Raw genomic sequence first — 19,629 nt, forward strand, 5'->3', positions numbered from 1 at the left:
CTTGCTACTGTTGTTCATTTCAATCAGGTCTTCCCTCCTTCAACCTATCCTAAATAATTCTGCCAGTTAATCTTTCCAAGCCCCAAATATCACAATGACTTCTTTTGTTTGAAATCTTCCAAGGTTTCCCACTCTCTTGAGGAATCTAGATGTCCAATTCCAACACCACCTCTCCAACACACACACACACACACACACACACACAAACACACACGCACACGAATATCCTATATACCTTCCCACATTACAATGCCTTCAGATATTCTGTTACCTGTGTTTGAAACATTTTTCACACAAATGTCCTCCAATTTTTCCATAACCTCCAATTTTCTAATGTTTACATGACAAATCATACTGATCCTTGAAATGCCTCTCAAGAATCATGTTTCCTGGTTAAGTTTTAAGCACCCTGTACTTACATATTTCCATCACAGAATTCAGCATGAAGTATTATAATTGCAGGTTACTAGTCTGTGAGCACCTGTAATTATTTCTGAGGGAAAGGATTTTAGTAGTATTTAAAATCAAATAAAGTTACGAATACTCTTTTCTCCCTTTTCCATAACATTTATGAGAGATAGAGAGCAAGCTTTGATTCCTACACGCAAGTTCAAATAGTTACCAAAGGACTGATAGGGTCAATTTTCCAACAACATTACCCAAAACACTAATCGAACACTGCTGAAACAGTAAGTTTGTTCAGAATACTATCTCAAAGGGGAGTCAGTAGCATCTTTTAATCTATACTCTGGGTCTTCAGTTCCATTAATGCAAAATCAGCTACTACAAATCAGACAAAAAGTGATCCACTTAATCATTTCCTCAATTTCTTTTTACCTTTTAATACTTTCACTCTTTTACATTTGTTTTCTCCCTTTTATCTCTCTTTTCATCTCTGCACTTTCTTCCCTTCTTTTACCCACCACTGAATTTTCATTCCTTGAATTCTTCTGTTTCTGCTCTTTAAGTGGAAAACATACCTACTTATTTCGTCTATCACCTTTCTCATCACATCACATTTCGAAACCTGTTCCCTCTCCCCTTACAGTCAGCCTGTGATATAAGAAAGATAATATAGACATCTAATTCTAATTATTGGCTCTATACACATAAAAGAACTTGATAGGAAGTCCAAATAAGTATAGCTTTTCCTTATACCTGCAAATAGAATTATTAGTTTACTTTTCCCAAACTCAGCCACACATATTGAAAAATAAAAATCAGAACTGTATCAGTAAGCATGTCTCTAAAGAAAATTATTAAATGGTTAAATATTAACAAATACATAATAATTGATATATCAGAGCTCCATTACATTACTGACTGAACAAATAGTAAATACAGAACCCAAAAATATCAATGCCTATGGGAAAAACACAAGATTTTAAAGAAAAATACAAAATGAATTAAAATAAAATAGATTACCTTCCTTCATTGACAAGTTCGATAAAAGCAAGGCCTGCGTTCTTCTGAATAGAATTTTGCCACTCCTATTAAAAAAAAAAAAAGGCAAAAATAGCTGAAGAAATGTCACTCAGTAGGTTATTTTAAAACAATAATAATGAAAAATATCACCCATATCAATTTCATACCTAACTCTTAAAAGTTATTTTAAAACATATGAATAGGTGATACTGACACTAAACAAGCTAGCAACAATTTGATTCTATGTAAATTAAATGAGCCTATCTATATTTATCTTGCCCTTTTCGTTCTGTAACACGATATACTAATTTATCTAAAATAGTTGGGAGTTGGGAAAGAAGGTAACAAAGAAAACCAAGGACAAATAGATATTTTTGTTGTGGCTTTGTTTTCTGATTTTTTTAAAAGATGTATTATCCAAAATGAAGAGAAGAAACAATTAAATAGTTCAATAACCCTAATAAAAACAGCATAGTTCACCATAAAAATTGATGACTAGCGATTGAAAATAAGATTAGAAAAATCAGTGAATTGAGCTAAACCAGTTTTGAGTTAGAAAACTATAATTCATTACCCTATGAATTAGTAATATCTGGTATAAATCTACTAACTATATTTTTGATCCATTTGAAATATATCCATTAAACTTTATCCACTAAAAAGCAATCCATTAAAAAGCCTAGGAATGAAATCAATCAATAGAGTATGTACAAATGAATATTTTAATCCTTATAACAAAATACATACATAATAAGCATTAATACAATAAGGAAAGGCCTACATGAATTGAAATATACCTACATTTGAAAAATGCCAGTAAATGCACTTGTGTGTGTGTGTGTGCATGTGTGTGCGTGTATGTATGTGTGCCTACATAAACACACACACAGAGTTTTTTTTTAAAGAACTGGAAATACATACATAATCTTCCTATTTCTTAATATTTAAGGAACTCTTTGTATTCTAACTACATAATATCTCTCAACTAATCTTTCTTTGTCCTTTCATAAAACCCAAATCAAAAGGCCATGTCTGGCTACTTATCACTGCTCACCAGAAAACCATATTCATATTTTCTGAGTGTAATAACTCCAAGACTTTGAAATTCCAGGCAATTTCGCCCTAATGTCTATTCTGTTCCACTCCAAATTCTTTTCTTTTTCAGTCTCATCCTTTCTCTTCTACATTCTCTTTTCTATGTCCACTTTTGTACTACCTTCTTTTGTGTTTTGAAAAACTCAAGGTAGTTCTTGAGATTAAAACAATCACACGACATGATTTTGTCAAAGAATTATATTTTATGAACAGTGTTAGCATAACTGTGCTAACAGAACATATACAGTAGAATAAAAATTAAATAGAAAATCAGTAAGACATTGGAGGATAGTCACTGTCTAGAACCAGCAGAGAAGAAAAGGTAATGTATTCTTGAGGAATGAACAAGAAACAAAGTCATAAAATCCATGTTCTTATTCTGATACTAACAAAATATATCCTTAGGCAGATTATGCTACATCTGCAGGTCTTAGATATTCTCTTTTAAAAGTTTAATCTAGGTATAATTTTTATTACTCTAAAATGTACTAACATTTAGAAATTCATGACTTGTAATTGTATAATATATGCTCTCTGAAAATTCATATTGAATTCATATTTTACCAAAACTGTAAAACAGGTATTAATTTATTCCAATGAGGAAAAAACAAACCAATATAAAACAGAAATATGAATTTAATTTAAAACCATTTTCTTTCCATCAAAATAAAATGAAGACAAGTTGTCCAAAGGGAAGCAATCAAATTCCACAAGACCATTTTCTTGAGAGAAGGGCAAGTGCCACAACTTCCTCTCTTTTCAAAAGGTAGGAAAATGATTTAAAAAAGCAGAAACCTCCAATTTTTTTTTTTTTTTTTTTTTTTTTTTTTTTTTGGTACAGAGGGTCCCACACCTAACTTCCCAAGCACAGCATAGAGAGATAATAAGACTCAAAGACTTACCCTAAATTTAGTAATGCACAAGAACAGTAGAACAGAAACAAATTTAAAGACAGATGGACCTCAACTAGGAAGATTCAAAAAATTATCACAGAAGGATGCAGAAGCAGCTTAGGATTTAAGAAGATGAAGAGAATGTAACTGTGACCTTTGTGGATAGGTAGCAAGTGATCAGCAAGAAGTATGATGCCTCAAGAGATGCCACAGCCAAACAACACAAGCATATGTTCACTCCTCAGCTCTTATACCTAACATAATATTCTTGGAAACCCAACTAGAAATTTAACATAATACAAGAATAGGAAGGAAGGTGAGACCTCAAGTTGAGTGAGTTTTCATTTACATCATTTAACTTACAGAAAATTTCAAAATAGAAACTTAAAGAAGAAAATGAAAAAAAAAATTACTTTTCTTGCTAGAAAAAAAGAAGCCAGTAATTACAAAGGAACTAAAATTCTATACATAAATCTTTAGTCATTTTACTTTTATAAGTATCCACTGTCAGGAAAAAAGTCAAGAATGTCCCCTCTCACCACTATCTTTCAACATCATTCTGGAAGTCTTGGCTAATGCAGTGAGACCAAAAAAAGGATAAAAATTGAAAAAGAAGAAATAAAATAGTCTTTGCTGATGACATTATCATCTATATAGAAAATCTTAAATAATCTACAAAAAAATCCCGGAATAAGCAATAAATAGCAAAGTTGCAGGATACAAGGTTAATATACAAAGTCAACCACTTTCCTATGTATCAGTAATAACAAGTCACAGACTGGGATAAAATCATTTGTAACAGACATCCGATAAAGAATTGTTGTGCAAAATATACAAAGGACTCTTAAAAGTCAACAAAAACAAACAATAACATTAAACAATGGGCCAAAGACTTTGACACTTTGACACCAAGGAAGATATACAAATGGCAAATAAGCATATGAAAGATTCTCCACTTGTCATCGGGGAAAAGACTAGATACCATTAGACACCTGTTAGAATGGCCAAAATCCAGTACACTGACATCACCTAATGCAAGGATGTGGTACAAGAATAAATGAAATCTCAGTCTTTGCTGGTGGGAATGCAAAATGATACAGTCTCATTGAAAGACAGTTTGGTGGTTCCTAACAAAACTGAATCTACTCTTACCATAAGATCCAGCAATTTCACTTTTTAGTGTTTAACCAAGGGAGTTGAAAACTTATGACCACTTTAGAAATTTGTACATGGAGATTTATAGCAGCTTTATTCATAAATGCCAAAACTTAGAAGCAAACAAAATGTCATTCAGAAGGTGAATGGACAAATAAATTGTGGTACAACCAGACAATGGAATATCATTCAGTGCTTTAAAAAAAAAAAAAAAAAGAGCTTTCAAGTCATGAAAGGATATTACTAAGAGAAAGAAACTAACATGAAAAGGTTACATATTGTATGATTCCTACTATACAACATTTTGGAAAAGGCAAAACTATGGAGAAATGTAAAAAGATCCGTGTTTACAGGGGTTAGTGGGAATGGAGGGGAGCACAAAGGATTTTTAGGGCAGTAAAACTACTCCGTATGAAACTATGATGATGAAGACACACCATTATGCATTTGTCTAAACTCACAGAATGCAGAACACCACAGTGAACCCTAATGTAAACTATGGACTTTGAATAATAATATGTCAATGTAGGTTCATTGACTATAACACACATACCAGTCTGGTGAAGAATGTTGACAAGAGAGAAGGCTATGTGTGTGTAGGGGAAAGAGGAACGTGGGAAATCTCTAACTTTTGCTCAATTTTGCTGTGAACCTACAACTGCTCTAAAAAGTAAAGTCTTTTAAAAATTAGTAATAAAAAAGTATTTACTAGTACTATTTTTCTCAAATCCATTTGGTCTGATCCAAAATTCCATTGGGAAAGGATTTTTGTTACATAATTCAGACAAAACTCAAAACTACACATGGATGAAATAGGTAACAGCAGGAAGACTCATACATTAAGTAGGCAGGTAAAGGGTAAACATCATTTAGATTTTCTTTTCATCATATACAGAAACTTTTACTTACATTGTCAAATCAGAAATTGTGCCATTTAGATTTCACAAAGATTTTACGTGGTATCATTGAGGTTAGACTGAAAACGAGTTTAAAGTTAGTATAACTATCAAAACTTAACCACACTAAAAATTTTAGAACCTAAACTTATCTTGGTATGTCACATGAAATACTTCTTTTCAATTAAAAACAAATTAGACATGAAGGTACATATATAATTGAAGAAGTTCAGTGTTTTATGGAGGCTCGGAAACTCAAATTTATTACTAGTAATACATTATGCTTCTGGTTTTCTTGAGGATCATCTATAAACCCATATTTGTTAACCTTCAGTAATTATTACATAATAACCTGAAATAAAATGTTCTCATTAATTTTTTAAAATTGGCTAAAATTAGGAATAAAATGAAAATACAAATCTTACACTTTTGGTTATTGTTAAAAATTATCACAAATCTCAGGAATATCTTTATGTTTTCATTTCTCTATAATACAGTCCTAATTACTAATTATTACCATTTAATACCAAATGCCAGATATACAAATGCATACTAAAAAGAATAACCTATATAAAAAGAATCTGAAGTCCATGAGAATATTTTTTCAATTTGTTTATAATCCAGGTGTTAGTCAAAGCCAACAAGTTTTCTCCATAATAAAACATTCTCTAGAGTAATTCACAGAAGTTGCCAAAACTAAAAAGAATATTCATGAACTATGCTATCCTAAACCATTTTTCTCCACTTCAGAAACAATCATCAAGGAAGGTGTTAGGCTAAACAATTTCATAAACCACAGTTCAATATAACCCTTAGTGAGTTTTAATAGTTAAAAGAAAAACTTAATGGTCATCATCTTTCATGATCATTTCAATATTTCATCACAGTACTTACAATTATATAGTGATGCAAAATGCATAGTACATTTAAAGGTCTTGGTTATCCTTTTCCCAGAGGTACTGATGAAAAACACGTTAAAAGCCTCAAATCCAACCACTAATGCAACTAAGTAATTTCAAAACACATTTCAGCACTTTGGAGAGGAAGAACTCAAAACAAAACAACAGAGTCAATAATTTCATACCTGTTCCTAAGCTGTATTTAATTGACTATCACTTCCTAAGGCCGTAATTGTTGACTAGTCAATTTTTACTAAAATATACTCTTAGCTTACTGATGCTTTTAAGTCACACAACAAAAACAATGAAGATAATACATATTAGTGAAATCTACTACACAGATCTCCACCAAATGTCAAAACTGTATTCTTGGTGGTAATAGTTAGTTAGGGGGACAAAAGACTTCATTAACCTAACGTTGTCTATTCTTCCCTATCCTCAACAAATAAATATAGAGAAAAAAGATACCAATTAATGTGCTATGCATTTATTTAAATTATTGTAATACAATTCTAATTTCTTTAGACATGATCCTGAGTTTTCTATAAATTCAATAATCTTCTAGAACATATTTTAGTAACGAACACACTAAATAAATTTATCTCCATTTTAAAAGTAATTCCCAAATATTAGTATGTTCTAAAGCAGAAAAAAATCAGGTCACAGATTTAAAAGATTACATATAATCTACTCTGCTATCATTTTATTTTGTCAAGCAATTAATACTGAATAACGTTAAATGCAATAGCAATTGATTCTGGCAGGCAGATCTGTAACATAACGTTTAGTATGAAAAAAATTTTTTTGGCCAGGCATGGTGGCTCATGCCTGTAATCCCAGTACTTTGGGAAGCCAAGGTGAGTGGACCACGAGGTCAGGAGTTCAAGACCAACCTGGCCAACATGGTGAAACCCCATCTCTACTTAAAAACACAAAAATTAGCTGGGTGTGGTAATGCACGCCTGTAATCACAGCTACTCAGGAGGCTGAGGCAGAAGAATCACTTGAACCTGGGAGGCAGAGGTTGCAGTGAGCCAAGATCACACCACTGCACTACAGCCTAGGCAACAGAACGAGACTTTGTCTCAAAAAAAAAATTTTTTTTCTTTTGAGAGAGGTAGATAATGAGTGACTTCAGGTTAAACATAGTAAATCTGAGAATAAAGAGGAAGCAACAGTATATGAGATACATCAAGAAATTTATTTTACAACCTGGAAACACATGAGTTAGTAGTAATAAATGCGCTTAGAGGACCAAAGAAAACAAACCTCTACACAACAAAGTAGAGGAATCAACATGAGAAAGGAAATCAACGCTTGTCACAAAACTCCAGAAAAGCTAGGAATTGAAGGCACTGAGTACATATGAAGGTGGCTGAGGCTAAGAGCTGTAAGTTGGTATAAAAAAAAAGTTAGAATCCCAAATCTTCTTCCAATGCCATGTAGCCATCCTACCATGGTAAACACTGGAAGTCAATTTTCCAGAAAAGTTATAATTAAGGAAATTATTTTTAAAAGCTATAATGAAAAAGACAAGATAAATTGAAAGTATACATACTGGACTATGACACTCTGAGTGATACCTGAAAACTTTTCTGAGAAAACTGAGAAGCTAGAATAAAAGGTAAGGCTCTACGAATGACAAAGGGAACTCATGCATCACTGGTGGACAACTCATACCCAGACATACAGATTTTCTCTGTGTTATGTTTAGGAATGAGCAAATTGCCAAAGTTAACCAGACATTTGAGGAAACCCTCTTCTGTGATGACAGACACCAAAGCAAACAAGCAGGGGAGAAAAAAAAACTCATAGAAAACAGACAATATTGTTAAGAGGATGAAGAAAAGAAAATTAAAATACAATTAAATATCACAGGAAAATTTTTTTTAATTTCATCTAAAATAACAAGATAGAGATTTTGTTTTATCAAGCGCTATCTCTTTTTTTTCTTTTCTTTTTTCTGAGACAGAGTCTCATTCTGTTACCCAGGCTGGAGTGCAGAGGCGTGATCTCGGCTCACTGCAACCTCTGCCTCCGGGTTCAAGCGATTCTCCTGCCTCAGCTTCCCGAGTAGCTGGGACTACAGATGCGCATCACCATGCCCGGCTATTTTTTTTATTATAATTATTTTTAGTAGAGATGGGTTTTCACCATGTTGGCCAGGCTGGTCTCGAACTCCTGACCTGAGGTGATCCACCCACCTTGGCCTCCCAAACTGCTGGGATTACAGGAGTGAGCCACCACGCCCGGTATATCAAATGCTATTTCTATGCCCCATTATCAATCAGGATTCTTCAGAGAAACAGAATGAAAGGGGAGAGAGAGAGAGAGAGAGAGAGAGAGAGAGAGAGAGAGAGAGAGAGAAAGAAGAGAAGAGAAGAGAAGAGAAGAGAAGAGAAGAGAAGAGAAGAGAAGAGAAGAGAAGAGAAGAGATTTATTATAAGGAATTGACTCACACAATTACATTGGCTAACAAGTGCCAATATCTACAGGATGAGTCAGCAAGACCAATGGCACAGTCTGAAGGCCAGCAGCCTCTAGACCTAGGAAGAGACAAATTTGAATCCAAAAGTGAGAAAAAGCCAAAGTCATAGTTAGAAGGCAGTTAGGAAGAAGAAATTCTCGCTATTGGGGGAAGAGTCAGCCTTTTTGTTTTATTCAGGCATTCAGCTGATTGGATAATGCCCAACACTAACAGGGAGGGCAATCTTTTTTACTCAGTCTACCAATTTAAACATTAATTTCATCCACAAAAGACTCTCACAGATATACCCAGAATAACATTTGACCAAATGTCTAAACAGCCTGTGACCCAAATGACACACAAATTAACTATCACAAGTCCACCCCTTGTCAACTTGGCACTCATATACATCTACTTAAACCAACTTCATCACCAAATGAAGATTAATAACAAGGTCATAATTCCACCTCACATGATACAACTATTCTGCATACAACCAAAACCATTCTAAACCTGTGACAGTCAATTTTATGTGTCAACTTGACTGGACTAACAAATGCCCAGGGAACTGATAAAACATGATTTCTGGTTGTGTCTGTGAGGTTGTTCCACAACAGATGAGCATCTGAAGTGGTAAAGAAGATCTACCTTCACCAGTGTGAGTGAGCATTAATCACCCAATTTGTTGAGGGCCCAAATAAAATGAAAAGGCAGAGGAAGTGGGAGTTCACCTGCTTCTGTTGGGAAAGACATCCTCTTCACTTGCCCTCACATTAGCACTCCAGGTTCTCAGGACTTCAGACTGAGGCTGGGACTGAACACCACTGGTTTTCCTGGGCCTTTAAGTTTTAGACAGCAGATCATGAGACCTCTCAGCCTCCATAATTGCATGAGCCAATCCCTCATAATAAATCTCTTTGTCTATATCTATATATATCCTATTGGTTCTATATATCTGGAGAACCCTAATATAAACCCATTCCCCACCTTAGGTGATGTGTACACTTCCCCAATATCCCATAATCTACATATTTACATACTATGATGTACAGTTAAGAATACTTAAATACTATGATGTTGATACTATAAATTCAATACATCTTAAGTTGCATGGTGAGGGATTAAGAGGAAAGAAAACAAAGATTTTATATTTATATATGTATATACACACACACAAACACACACATATATACACACAAAATAAGAAGGAAATGTAACATTTCTTGTTTTGTAAATGGTCACGTGATCACAGTTGGTATCCACAACTACCTTTTTTCACTGCCTATTCTATATTCCCTTTGTCTTCAGCAAGCACCTCAGCTGGTCCTGGTACTGTACCTAATAGAGTGACCCAAAGCTTCATTCCTGAAGGGTCTGGGCTGCTTTAGTAGTCCTACCTAGATTGTATTACCAGTGTTCCTCAACTTAATCACACAGTATGGTGATACTAAGATAAGCACTGAGGAACTTCTTGTATTACACATATATTCTTCCTTACTTTTATTGTGGTATAGTTCAATTTCCCCCACAGTAGTCAGCATCAATCACTACTCTTAGCATGACAACTCCATTTTTGCCTGAGGATTCAGAAGGATGAGGAGCCCAAAGTGGCTGGGAAGCAATCTTAACTTCCAGTTCAATGGCATCATTGTGCCTCCTGGTGGAAGCACTTCTCCCTTTGGAATTAAGACCTCCAGGCCAGCAGAATGTAAGATCACAGGAACAGGAAGCAAAAATTTTGCTATTGGGTCACTAGAGGTAATAACAAGTGGTATCACTCCCATTTCCATCTGTTGATTCCTGAATCAATGAATCCTTCCTATGGGGAGAAACAGCACCATATACTGGATGCTGATTCAGTACACATATATCCTTCTGGTAAAACCTTGCCCCAATCATACAAGGTATTGCCACCTACATTCAGTTCTATCAAGCCAGCTGCTTGAGGATGGTGGGGAACATAGCAAGGCCAGTGAATTCCATGAGCATTCATTTGCTGTGAAATAGATTTCTTAATCAGAAGCAATGCTAAGCAATACAATGAAGGCTGACAAAGCATTCTGTGAATCCACAGACGGTAGTCTGGGCAGAAGTACGGCATGCAGGGAAGACAAATCTGTATCCAGAGTGAGCGTGTATTCTAATAAGAACAAAATGCTGTCCCTTCTATGATGGAAGGGGTCAAATGTAATCAACCTGCTACCAGGTAACAGGTTGATCATCCTAGGCAACAGTGCTTTATCAGGGACTTACTGTTGGTCTCCACTGTCAGCAGATTTGACACTCAGCAGTGGTCACAGCCAGGTTGGCTTGCTGAGTGGAAGTTCAGGTTGCTGAGCCCTTGGATAAACTTCATCCCTGCCACCATGACCACCTTGTTCATGAGCTCACTGGGCACTGATGGGTGGCTGGGGAAAGAGGCTGACTAGTATCCATAGAACAGGTCTTCCCAGCCACTTTATTATTAAAATTAGCCTCTGTTGAAGTCACCCTTCAGTGAGCATTCACATAGGACACAAATACACAGTATTCACGTTTTTCTCCCATTTACAGACATCTATACACATACCTCTTCCCCCAAATGTTTTTGTCAACAATTTTCTACTCACGTCCCTTCCAAGTCTCTGACCATCCAGACAAACCAATGGCTATAGCCCATGAATTAATAAATAATCACATTTATCCTTCCGAAAAAAGTAAACAATCAGGTACACTCCTCAAAGTTCCGTCCACTGAGAAGGTTCTCCTTCACTACAGTCCGTCAGGGATATCCCAGAAAGGGGCTGTAGTGCTACAGCTGTTCACTTTCAGGTGGTGCCTGCATAATGTCAGAGCAATCTATACACCAGACCGAAGTCTTCTCTTCTGGCAACTGATCACAGCACTCACCAGGCTGGCCAAGAGAAGGCAGTGTAGCAGAACTGAGGACCACTGGATATTCAGGCCACTTCATGCAACTTACTTGTGTTTTCAAGCATTGCTTGGGCCTGATCACATGTGTATCACTTCGATGTGACGACAGAGTGCTTCTGTGCACGCACAATTTGATGGCTTAGTGGGACAGATAACATTCAGTTCATAATAAGCAGCTCAGTCTCTTGTTAACTTGGTGGCCCAGGGTTAACTGTTCAGTCTCTACGAAAACCTAGTGACAGACCAAGAGTTGTTTCCCAAAAGGAGAATATTTGTCTAGGAAGGATGGCAGGGCCTTGCTCCAAAATCGTATAGGTTTGCATTGCAATTTACCTAAAGGGGCCTGCCAAAGGCTCCAAACAGCATCCCCATCTGCCACTGACACTTCAAGCACCATTAGATCTCCTGGAGTCTATGGCTTGCACAGGAGCCTAAACCTATTACAGAGGTAACAGGTTCTGAGTTCTACTCAGAACTATCAGCTCTTCAGGCAACTCGGAAAATGGGACTGAGTAACATACCCAAATGAGGAATATGTTGCCTCTAAAATCCATGCAGTCTATAGCCATACCACCCTGAAAATACCCAATCACGTCTAAAATCCATAAACAGTCACTAGCGTGTACCTTTTCAGTTGTAGGAGGGGCCAGATACAACTTATTTTTCACCTAAGAAGGGATATCTTGGCCGGGCGCGGTGGCTCAAGCCTGTAATCCCACCACTTTGGGAGGCCGAGACGGGCGGATCACGAGGTCAGGAGATCAAGACCATCCTGGCTAACACGGTGAAACTCCGTCTCTACTAAAAAAAAATACAAAAAACTAGCCGGGCGAGATGGCGGGCGCCTGTAGTCCCAGCTACTCGGGAGGCTGAGGCAGGAGAATGGCGTAAACCCGGGAGGCGGAGCTTGCAGTGAGCTGAGATCCGGCCACTATGCTCCAGCATGGGGGACAGAGCGAGACTCCGTCTCAAAAAAAAAAAAAAAAAAAGAAGGGATATCTTGACATGTCCCACAATACTAGACCCCTAGAAATTTCACTGAGGTGAATTTAGCTTCCAACTTCTGACATGCAAATGCCTTACCAAAGAGTCTGGTAGTTACTACTTCTTGCTAAGTGGAACCAGCATAATGTCATCAATGTAATGGACCACTGTGATTTCTCTGTGGAAGTGAAAAGTGATAAAGATCCATGCAAACTAGATTATGACATACAGCTAGAAAGCCAGATACTTCTGACATCAGGCAGTTAAGGGACACTGCTAGTCTTGCTAGCTGAAAGAAAACTGCTTCTGGTGGTCCTTACTGACAAGTATGGAGAAAAAAAAAAAAAAGGCATTTGTCAAGTCTATTAGGTGCCAAGGAACGTGTTAATTTGCCGAAGCACTGAAACCACATCTGGTACAGCAGCAGTACTTGGAGTTACCACCTGGTTATGCTTATAATAATCCACTGTCATTCTCAAAGATTCATGTGTCTTCTGCATAGGTCAAACAGGCAAGGGAGATGAATATATGCTGGAAATTACCACACCTGTGTCAAATCCTTGATGGAGGAAAATCCTTCGAGAAATACAGTATTGCTTTTGGCTTACAATTTTCTTAGGTAGAGGCAGTTCCAGTGGCTTCCACCTGGGGCCTTTCCCATCATAATAACCCTCACTCCATAGGTCAGGAAACCAATGTGGAGACACTGCCAGTTTCTGAGTATGTCTATTCCAACTATGCATTCCAGAAATTGGGAAACAGTGACAAGATGAATTCGAAGGCTCACTAGGCCTATTGTGAGATAGAGCCGACCTAAAACTCTATTGATCATCTGGCCCCCATAAGCTCCCTGATATTTTAGGTCTCTTGGAATCATTGTCAGTTCAGAGCCAATGTCCAGTAATCTGATTATTTCATTTTCCCCAAGTGAACAGTAATCCTGGTAAAAGGTCATAGGTCCCTTTGGGGAAGAGTGAGGAAAAGATTAACAGTATAAATTTTGGTGGCATACCAGTGTATAGAGCATCCGTGACATAACATAGACATCCTTTCTATCTTAGAAAAATACTCCATTTTATATTTCACGGAGCATTTTGCCAACAAGGATGTTGTGTTTAATTAAAAAAAAAAAATCAAAACCTAAAAATTGCATCCAACCAGATGAGGACACAAACACATTCGTCCACTATCAGTTCTGACCAGAGTACTCTGTGACTATGAAAGATTAGGCCTTCAGCATCTTGCAGTCACTTGTGATAAGAATTTGGCCTCTGTCGTCAAAGGATCTACCACCTCAAAGACTTTTCTTTGCAAGACTGACTGACCACCCAACCGAGACCAGGACTCCTTTTGGCTTCTTCACTCCCCAGGGACTGGTTTATTAACCCTTTCTTCTATCTCTTTTCCCTCTTGATGTTAAATGTTACTTTGCTGTGGAATGTTTAACTTATAATGTTTATATACTGATTAAATATACCATTATGTATGGTATGCAATACTGACTGACTTGTAGAGTCGCTTGAGCCTGTGTGCCCACAGCTCTGACTACTGAGTGAATGGGAAGTATAAGGAGAATTGCCTTATTGAGAAATCCATGTAGCTTGTGGCTTCTGTGATTAAAATGCATCAATAGGCCGGGCGCGGTGGCTCAAGCCTGTAATCCCAGCACTTTGGGAGGCCGAGACGGGTGGATCACGAGGTCAGGAGGTCAAGACCATCCTGACTAACACGGTGAAACCCCGTCTCCACTAAAAAATACAAAAAACTAGCAGGGCGAGATGGCGGGCGCCTGTAGTCCCAGCTACTCGGGAGGATGAGGCAGGAGAATGGCGTAAACCCCGGAGGCGGAGCTTGCAGTGAGCTGAGATCCGGCCACTGCACTCCAGCCCGGGCGACACAGCGAGACTCCGTCTCAAAAAATAAATAAATAAATAAATAAATAAAATGCATCAATAAAAGTCTGACATTGTGAAAAGAGACATGTATGTGTGGACCTGGTTACTTCTAACCTTGCACTGGTCATGAGAAAATGAGTCTTTCTTCAAGGGGACCCAGCTTCCCCTCCCTTCACAAAGTTCTGGTCCTATAAATCGGCTCCAGTTGGGACACTGACTGAGGGGCCATGACTCGCTGCTTTTATGATTAAAGTTAGGTATTTGTTCACTTGATCTAGAACTTCTCTGTGTATACAGGTAAAATAAAAAATTAAACGGCATACTATCTACTTCTCCCCTACATATACCATGATCAATTCACCAATGTCATAGATCTGCTCCAGTCTAATCAGCATCATAGTCCTGCTTGCAGCTTTGACTCTGCTGTCCATTATGGTAACCACATTCAACTTGCCTTTGGTGACTGAATGCCACCACTTGGCTCCCGCCACCTCAGGATCCAATTACTCCCACTGCATTCAGGTTTTCCAATTGACTGGCTGTAGTTCCTACCATAAGGTCTGATCTACAAAGAAGGGTAGTTCTAGAGCTCTTCAAGAAAGCTGAGGCTCCTTTTACAAATTTATTTCTCACCGTACATGGAAGTGTAGCTTCAAGACCCTCCAGTGTGAGTAAGTAGGTCTTACATTATAAATCTACTCTAATGTTCCAATCTCCCCAAATTATTTTATTGGAGACAAAGTTTTACTATATCCCCAGTGCTAGAACAGTGACCAGTACATATGAATTAGTGATCCATAAATATTGAATCAACATACATTTCTAAATGGAAGTCTGTAATGGAACACACACACACACACACACACACACAGTGACTGCAGCATAAGAGAGGAAAGAGGGAAACACTAGGCTGATTATAAAAGAAGTCTCTAACATAAAAGCTTCCTATAGGTCTAAAGGACAACCAGTCTAGATTGGAACAGGAAAAAGGGGACTCCCGGTGCTATATCTCGAAGCAAAACAATTGAACCAATAAATATCCAGTGGGTTTAACCACTTTTTCCAATGGGTTTTACAATTCCAGAGAAAAATTTAAAGATCAATTTGTGGTGAGTGCACGGAAATATAAGTAAAGCAAAAAGGACAAAATCATTAGTTCTAGAAGAAAGAATGAAAAAAAAAAAAAAAGACCAGCAAGCAAGATAGGGGAGAGGAAGGATGAGCAAGGGAGGGGAGGAGAAGGAGGGAAAAGAGAAGAGGGCAGCAGAAAGAGAGAGGAGGGCAGAAGAGGAGAAAAGAGGGGAGGAAAAAAAAGAAAGAAAAAGATGTAATTCATAGTACATTTTTTAGCTCTGGCATGAATACATGATAATAATGTAAATACTAAGTATGGTTTTAACAAATATTATTATGTAAGTATATTAGAAAGAAGCAGGAGAGTGAAAGTTAAAAGGAGAGGAATTTAAGTACTCAAGTCATTTTTCACAAAATATTAATGTTTAAAGCTTAAAAATCAAGAAATAGTAATTCATGGCCGGGTGCAGTGGTGCACGCTTATAATTCCAGCTACTCGGGAGGCTGAGGCAGGAGAATCCCTTGAACCCAGGAGGCAGAGATTGTAGCAAGCCAAGATCACGCCACTACATTCCAGCCCAGGTGACAGAGTGAGACTCTGTCTCAAAAAACAAAAAAAGCAATAGTAATTCAACCATATCACTGTCAACAACTAAAAATATTTGAAAGACAATGGCTGCTTCCAAGAGTTAAGAATCGGCTGGGCGCGGTGGTTCAAGCCTGTAACCCCAGCACTTTGGGAGGCCGAGACGGGCGGATCACTAGGTCAGGAGATCGAGACCATCCTGGCTAACACGGTGAAACCCCGTCTCTACTAAAAAATACAAAAAACTAGCCGGGCGAGGTGGCGGGCGCCTGTAGTCCCAGCTACTCAGGAGGCTGAGACAGGAGAATGGCCCGAACCCGGGAGGCGGAGCTTGCAGTGAGCTGAGATCCGGCCACTGCACTCCAGCCTGGGCGACAGAGCGAGACTCCGTCTCAAAAAAAAAAAAAAAAAAAAAAAAGAGTTAAGAATCAATCACAAGGAAGAGTGGGGAATGAGGCAGAGAACTATTGCTTATCTGCTTCTGTATTATACTATTATTTGGGTGCTTTATTTGATGAAAAACAAGTTTTAAATTAAAAATCATATGCCCGGCTGGGCACGGTGGCTCACACCTATAATCCCAGCACTTCAAGAGGCCAAGGCCAGTGGATTACCTGAGGCCAGGAACTCGAGACCAGCCTGGCCAACATGGTGAAATCCCATCTCTATTAAAAATACAAAAATTAGTCGGGTATGGTGGCAGGCACCTGTAATTCCAGCTACTCGGGAGGCTGAGGCAGAATTGCTTGAACCCATGAGGCAGAGGTTGCAGTGAGCCAAGATCGTACCACTGCACTCCGGCCTGGGTGACAGAGTGAGACTCCGTCTCAAAAAATACATATAAAAATAAATTATATGCCCTAAATCTATAGAATAGTAGATGAATAAAAAAATAAAAATTATGATACACACATATTTTTGTAACTGGACAAGTATTTATCCAACATTATTCTTGAAAATCTCTAAGAAATAGAGCATGCACTCAAGTTTTACAAATATGAAAAAACTATGAAAATACAAAAGTATAAGCTAACTATATTAAGAATCTGTACTTTTTTAAAAGTCAGTTTTTTGAGGGTTTTTTGCTGTTGTCGTTGTTGTTTGAAAAAGAAAGGGTCTCACTCTCTCGCACAGGCGAAAGCGCAGTGGCATGATGATTATAGCTCACCGTAGCCTCAAACTCCTGACCTCAAGCAATCCTCCTGCCTTGGCCTCCCAAAGTGTTGGGAATATTGGTATGAACCACTGCACTGGACCTAAATTCAGTATTGCAACTTACCAAATGATATTCAGTTTATTCTCATTTCTACTGGTAGTTATACCCTTTTTTGTAAGTTTTGCTCTCAGAACCCAAACATAATTTATATTAAAGAATAAAGAAAAAAATTTTTTAAACCTGAACTCATGTCAAACTGTTTCATTTTCCTTACTATAAAAATACAAAAATTTAAAGGTTTAAGTTCTTCAATGAGATATCCATATTGATTTGTTAAGATGTAGTTATCTATGCCCTTGTAAAATGAAGCGAATTGGATAGATGTACCTCCAATTACATAAACAGTTGACAGAAACACTCGTAGGAATTCAGGGAGAAAGCCAGGAAGGATAGCTCAAATGAGGAAGGGAATGTATTAACACAAAACTGAGAAACACATTACACACAAGACTAAAGGTTAAAGCTAGGCAAAACTGGCCAGGTGCAGTGGCTCACGCCTGTAATCCCAGCACTTTGGGAGGCTGAGGTGGGCGGATCACGAGGTCAAGAAATTGAGACCATCCTGGCCAACATGGTGAAACTCCATCTCTACTAAAAATACAAAAATTAGCTGGGTGTGGTGGCGCGTGCCTGTAGTTCTAGCTACTCAGGAGGCTGAGGGAGGAGAATCACTTGAACCCGTGAGGTGGAGGTTGCAGTGAGCCAAGATTGCACCACTGCACTCCAGTCTGGAGATAGAGTGAGACTCCGTCTCAAAAAAAAAAAAAAAAAAAAAAAAATATGAGGCAAAACTGTTCATGGTCAAGATACAGTAATCTTAAATGCTCAAAGTATAAACTATCATTAACTTTTCAATAGTGTTTGCACTTTGGGTCAGCACTCTCTCCATATTATATCTAACACAAGCTTAAATAATCACATACCACAAAAGAATACAGCGTAACAATAAAGGAAAGATTTTATTCTATTGTTTCTTTAATCATTCTGTGAAACAGCAAAATAGAATACTGCCCTTCGGAAAGTTTTGGTTTCCCTCATTTTTGTGAACATATTCATCTAAAATGTACCTGTAGTTTGTATAAATATTATAGGTCAGTTAGTAAAGAATTGAATACAGAGAAAGTAACTATTCATGGCATTTACAAAATACATAAATATTTTAAAACCCAAAAAATTAAGACAACCATGCAAATCAATTATGCAATTACACATCTTTAATTATTTGTAAATAATCAAAAAAATCCTCTTGCTTTTTATGTTTAGGCATATGAAATATTAATATATTTGCAAGTACCTCTAAAAATCTTCATTTATAGTTTTTCAGGTAAAACGTGTCTCCAGACAATAATGATCCTTCTAGGAACTTCCAAACTGGCATCAATTTAGTCAAGATCTTTCACTAATCAATACAGAAAGCTTGATTTCAATAAAGGTGGCAAAAAAGTTACTCTAACTCTTTCCAGCTACAAGCTCTCAACAGATGATCATCATTAAGTCTATATCAGGGCTCCACATTCAGGAGCTGTATAAATGTGTCCTATTAGTACATGGTCAGTCTGTTTGGCAACTCTAGTTCTTCAGACATATGGCAATTGCTGCCCTTTGAGGTCTGAAGTCAAGTCTTTAGGGAATCTCAAAGCTTGCACTGAAATTACAAGGAGTGTTCATTAAAGACTGCTAGAGGGGAAACATGAAAGACTTCCATTAAAACTATATAAAACAGCTAATTATTTTTAAAAGATTTTTAAACCATCTAATGTTCTCAACTATAATAAAAAGTATTTACCAACTGAATTATTTTTAGAAGCATCACTTCAGGACATGGGTGTAAACAGCTTTCTTCCTACCTCCTATCTCCCACCTCAATACACATTTATTTTATAAGAATTATCAACTGAAGATTTTAATACTTTTAATTTAGAATTAAATTATCTCATACTTCTAAATTCTTTCTACAGACTACTAAAAACATTTTCTAAATAAAGTTATTTTTAGAGACAAATGTTTGTTTTCTAATATTTAGCTTAGGATAATACATAGCTAATTTAAACCCAGCCAGACATACATATGTGTTTCTTTTAAAATGTTTCTTTTCTATTCAAAAGTCTGCATCTATTTTAATTTTTATTTT

The 19,629-nt window shown here is 37.1% G+C and overlaps 1 protein-coding gene across 6 annotated transcripts in view; it reads right to left on the bottom strand.

Moving 5' to 3' along the window:
* LRBA (LPS responsive beige-like anchor protein) overlaps positions 1-19,629 on the bottom strand; it is a 768,738-nt gene that overhangs the window by 517,155 nt on the left and 231,954 nt on the right. For all 6 annotated transcript variants that reach the window (XR_012435154.1, XR_010586615.2, XM_015450901.3 and 3 more), the window contains exon 35: positions 1,426-1,490. Coding sequence is in view for 4 of the 6 variants with exons in the window: in XM_015450901.3 (XP_015306387.2) it covers positions 1,426-1,490 (65 nt within the window). In the remaining 2 variants the exon portion in view is untranslated. The remainder of the gene's footprint in view (positions 1-1,425; positions 1,491-19,629) is intronic.

Source organism: Macaca fascicularis, chromosome 5 (genome assembly GCF_037993035.2).
Source record: "Macaca fascicularis isolate 582-1 chromosome 5, T2T-MFA8v1.1".
NCBI classification, from domain to species: domain Eukaryota; kingdom Metazoa; phylum Chordata; class Mammalia; order Primates; family Cercopithecidae; genus Macaca; species Macaca fascicularis.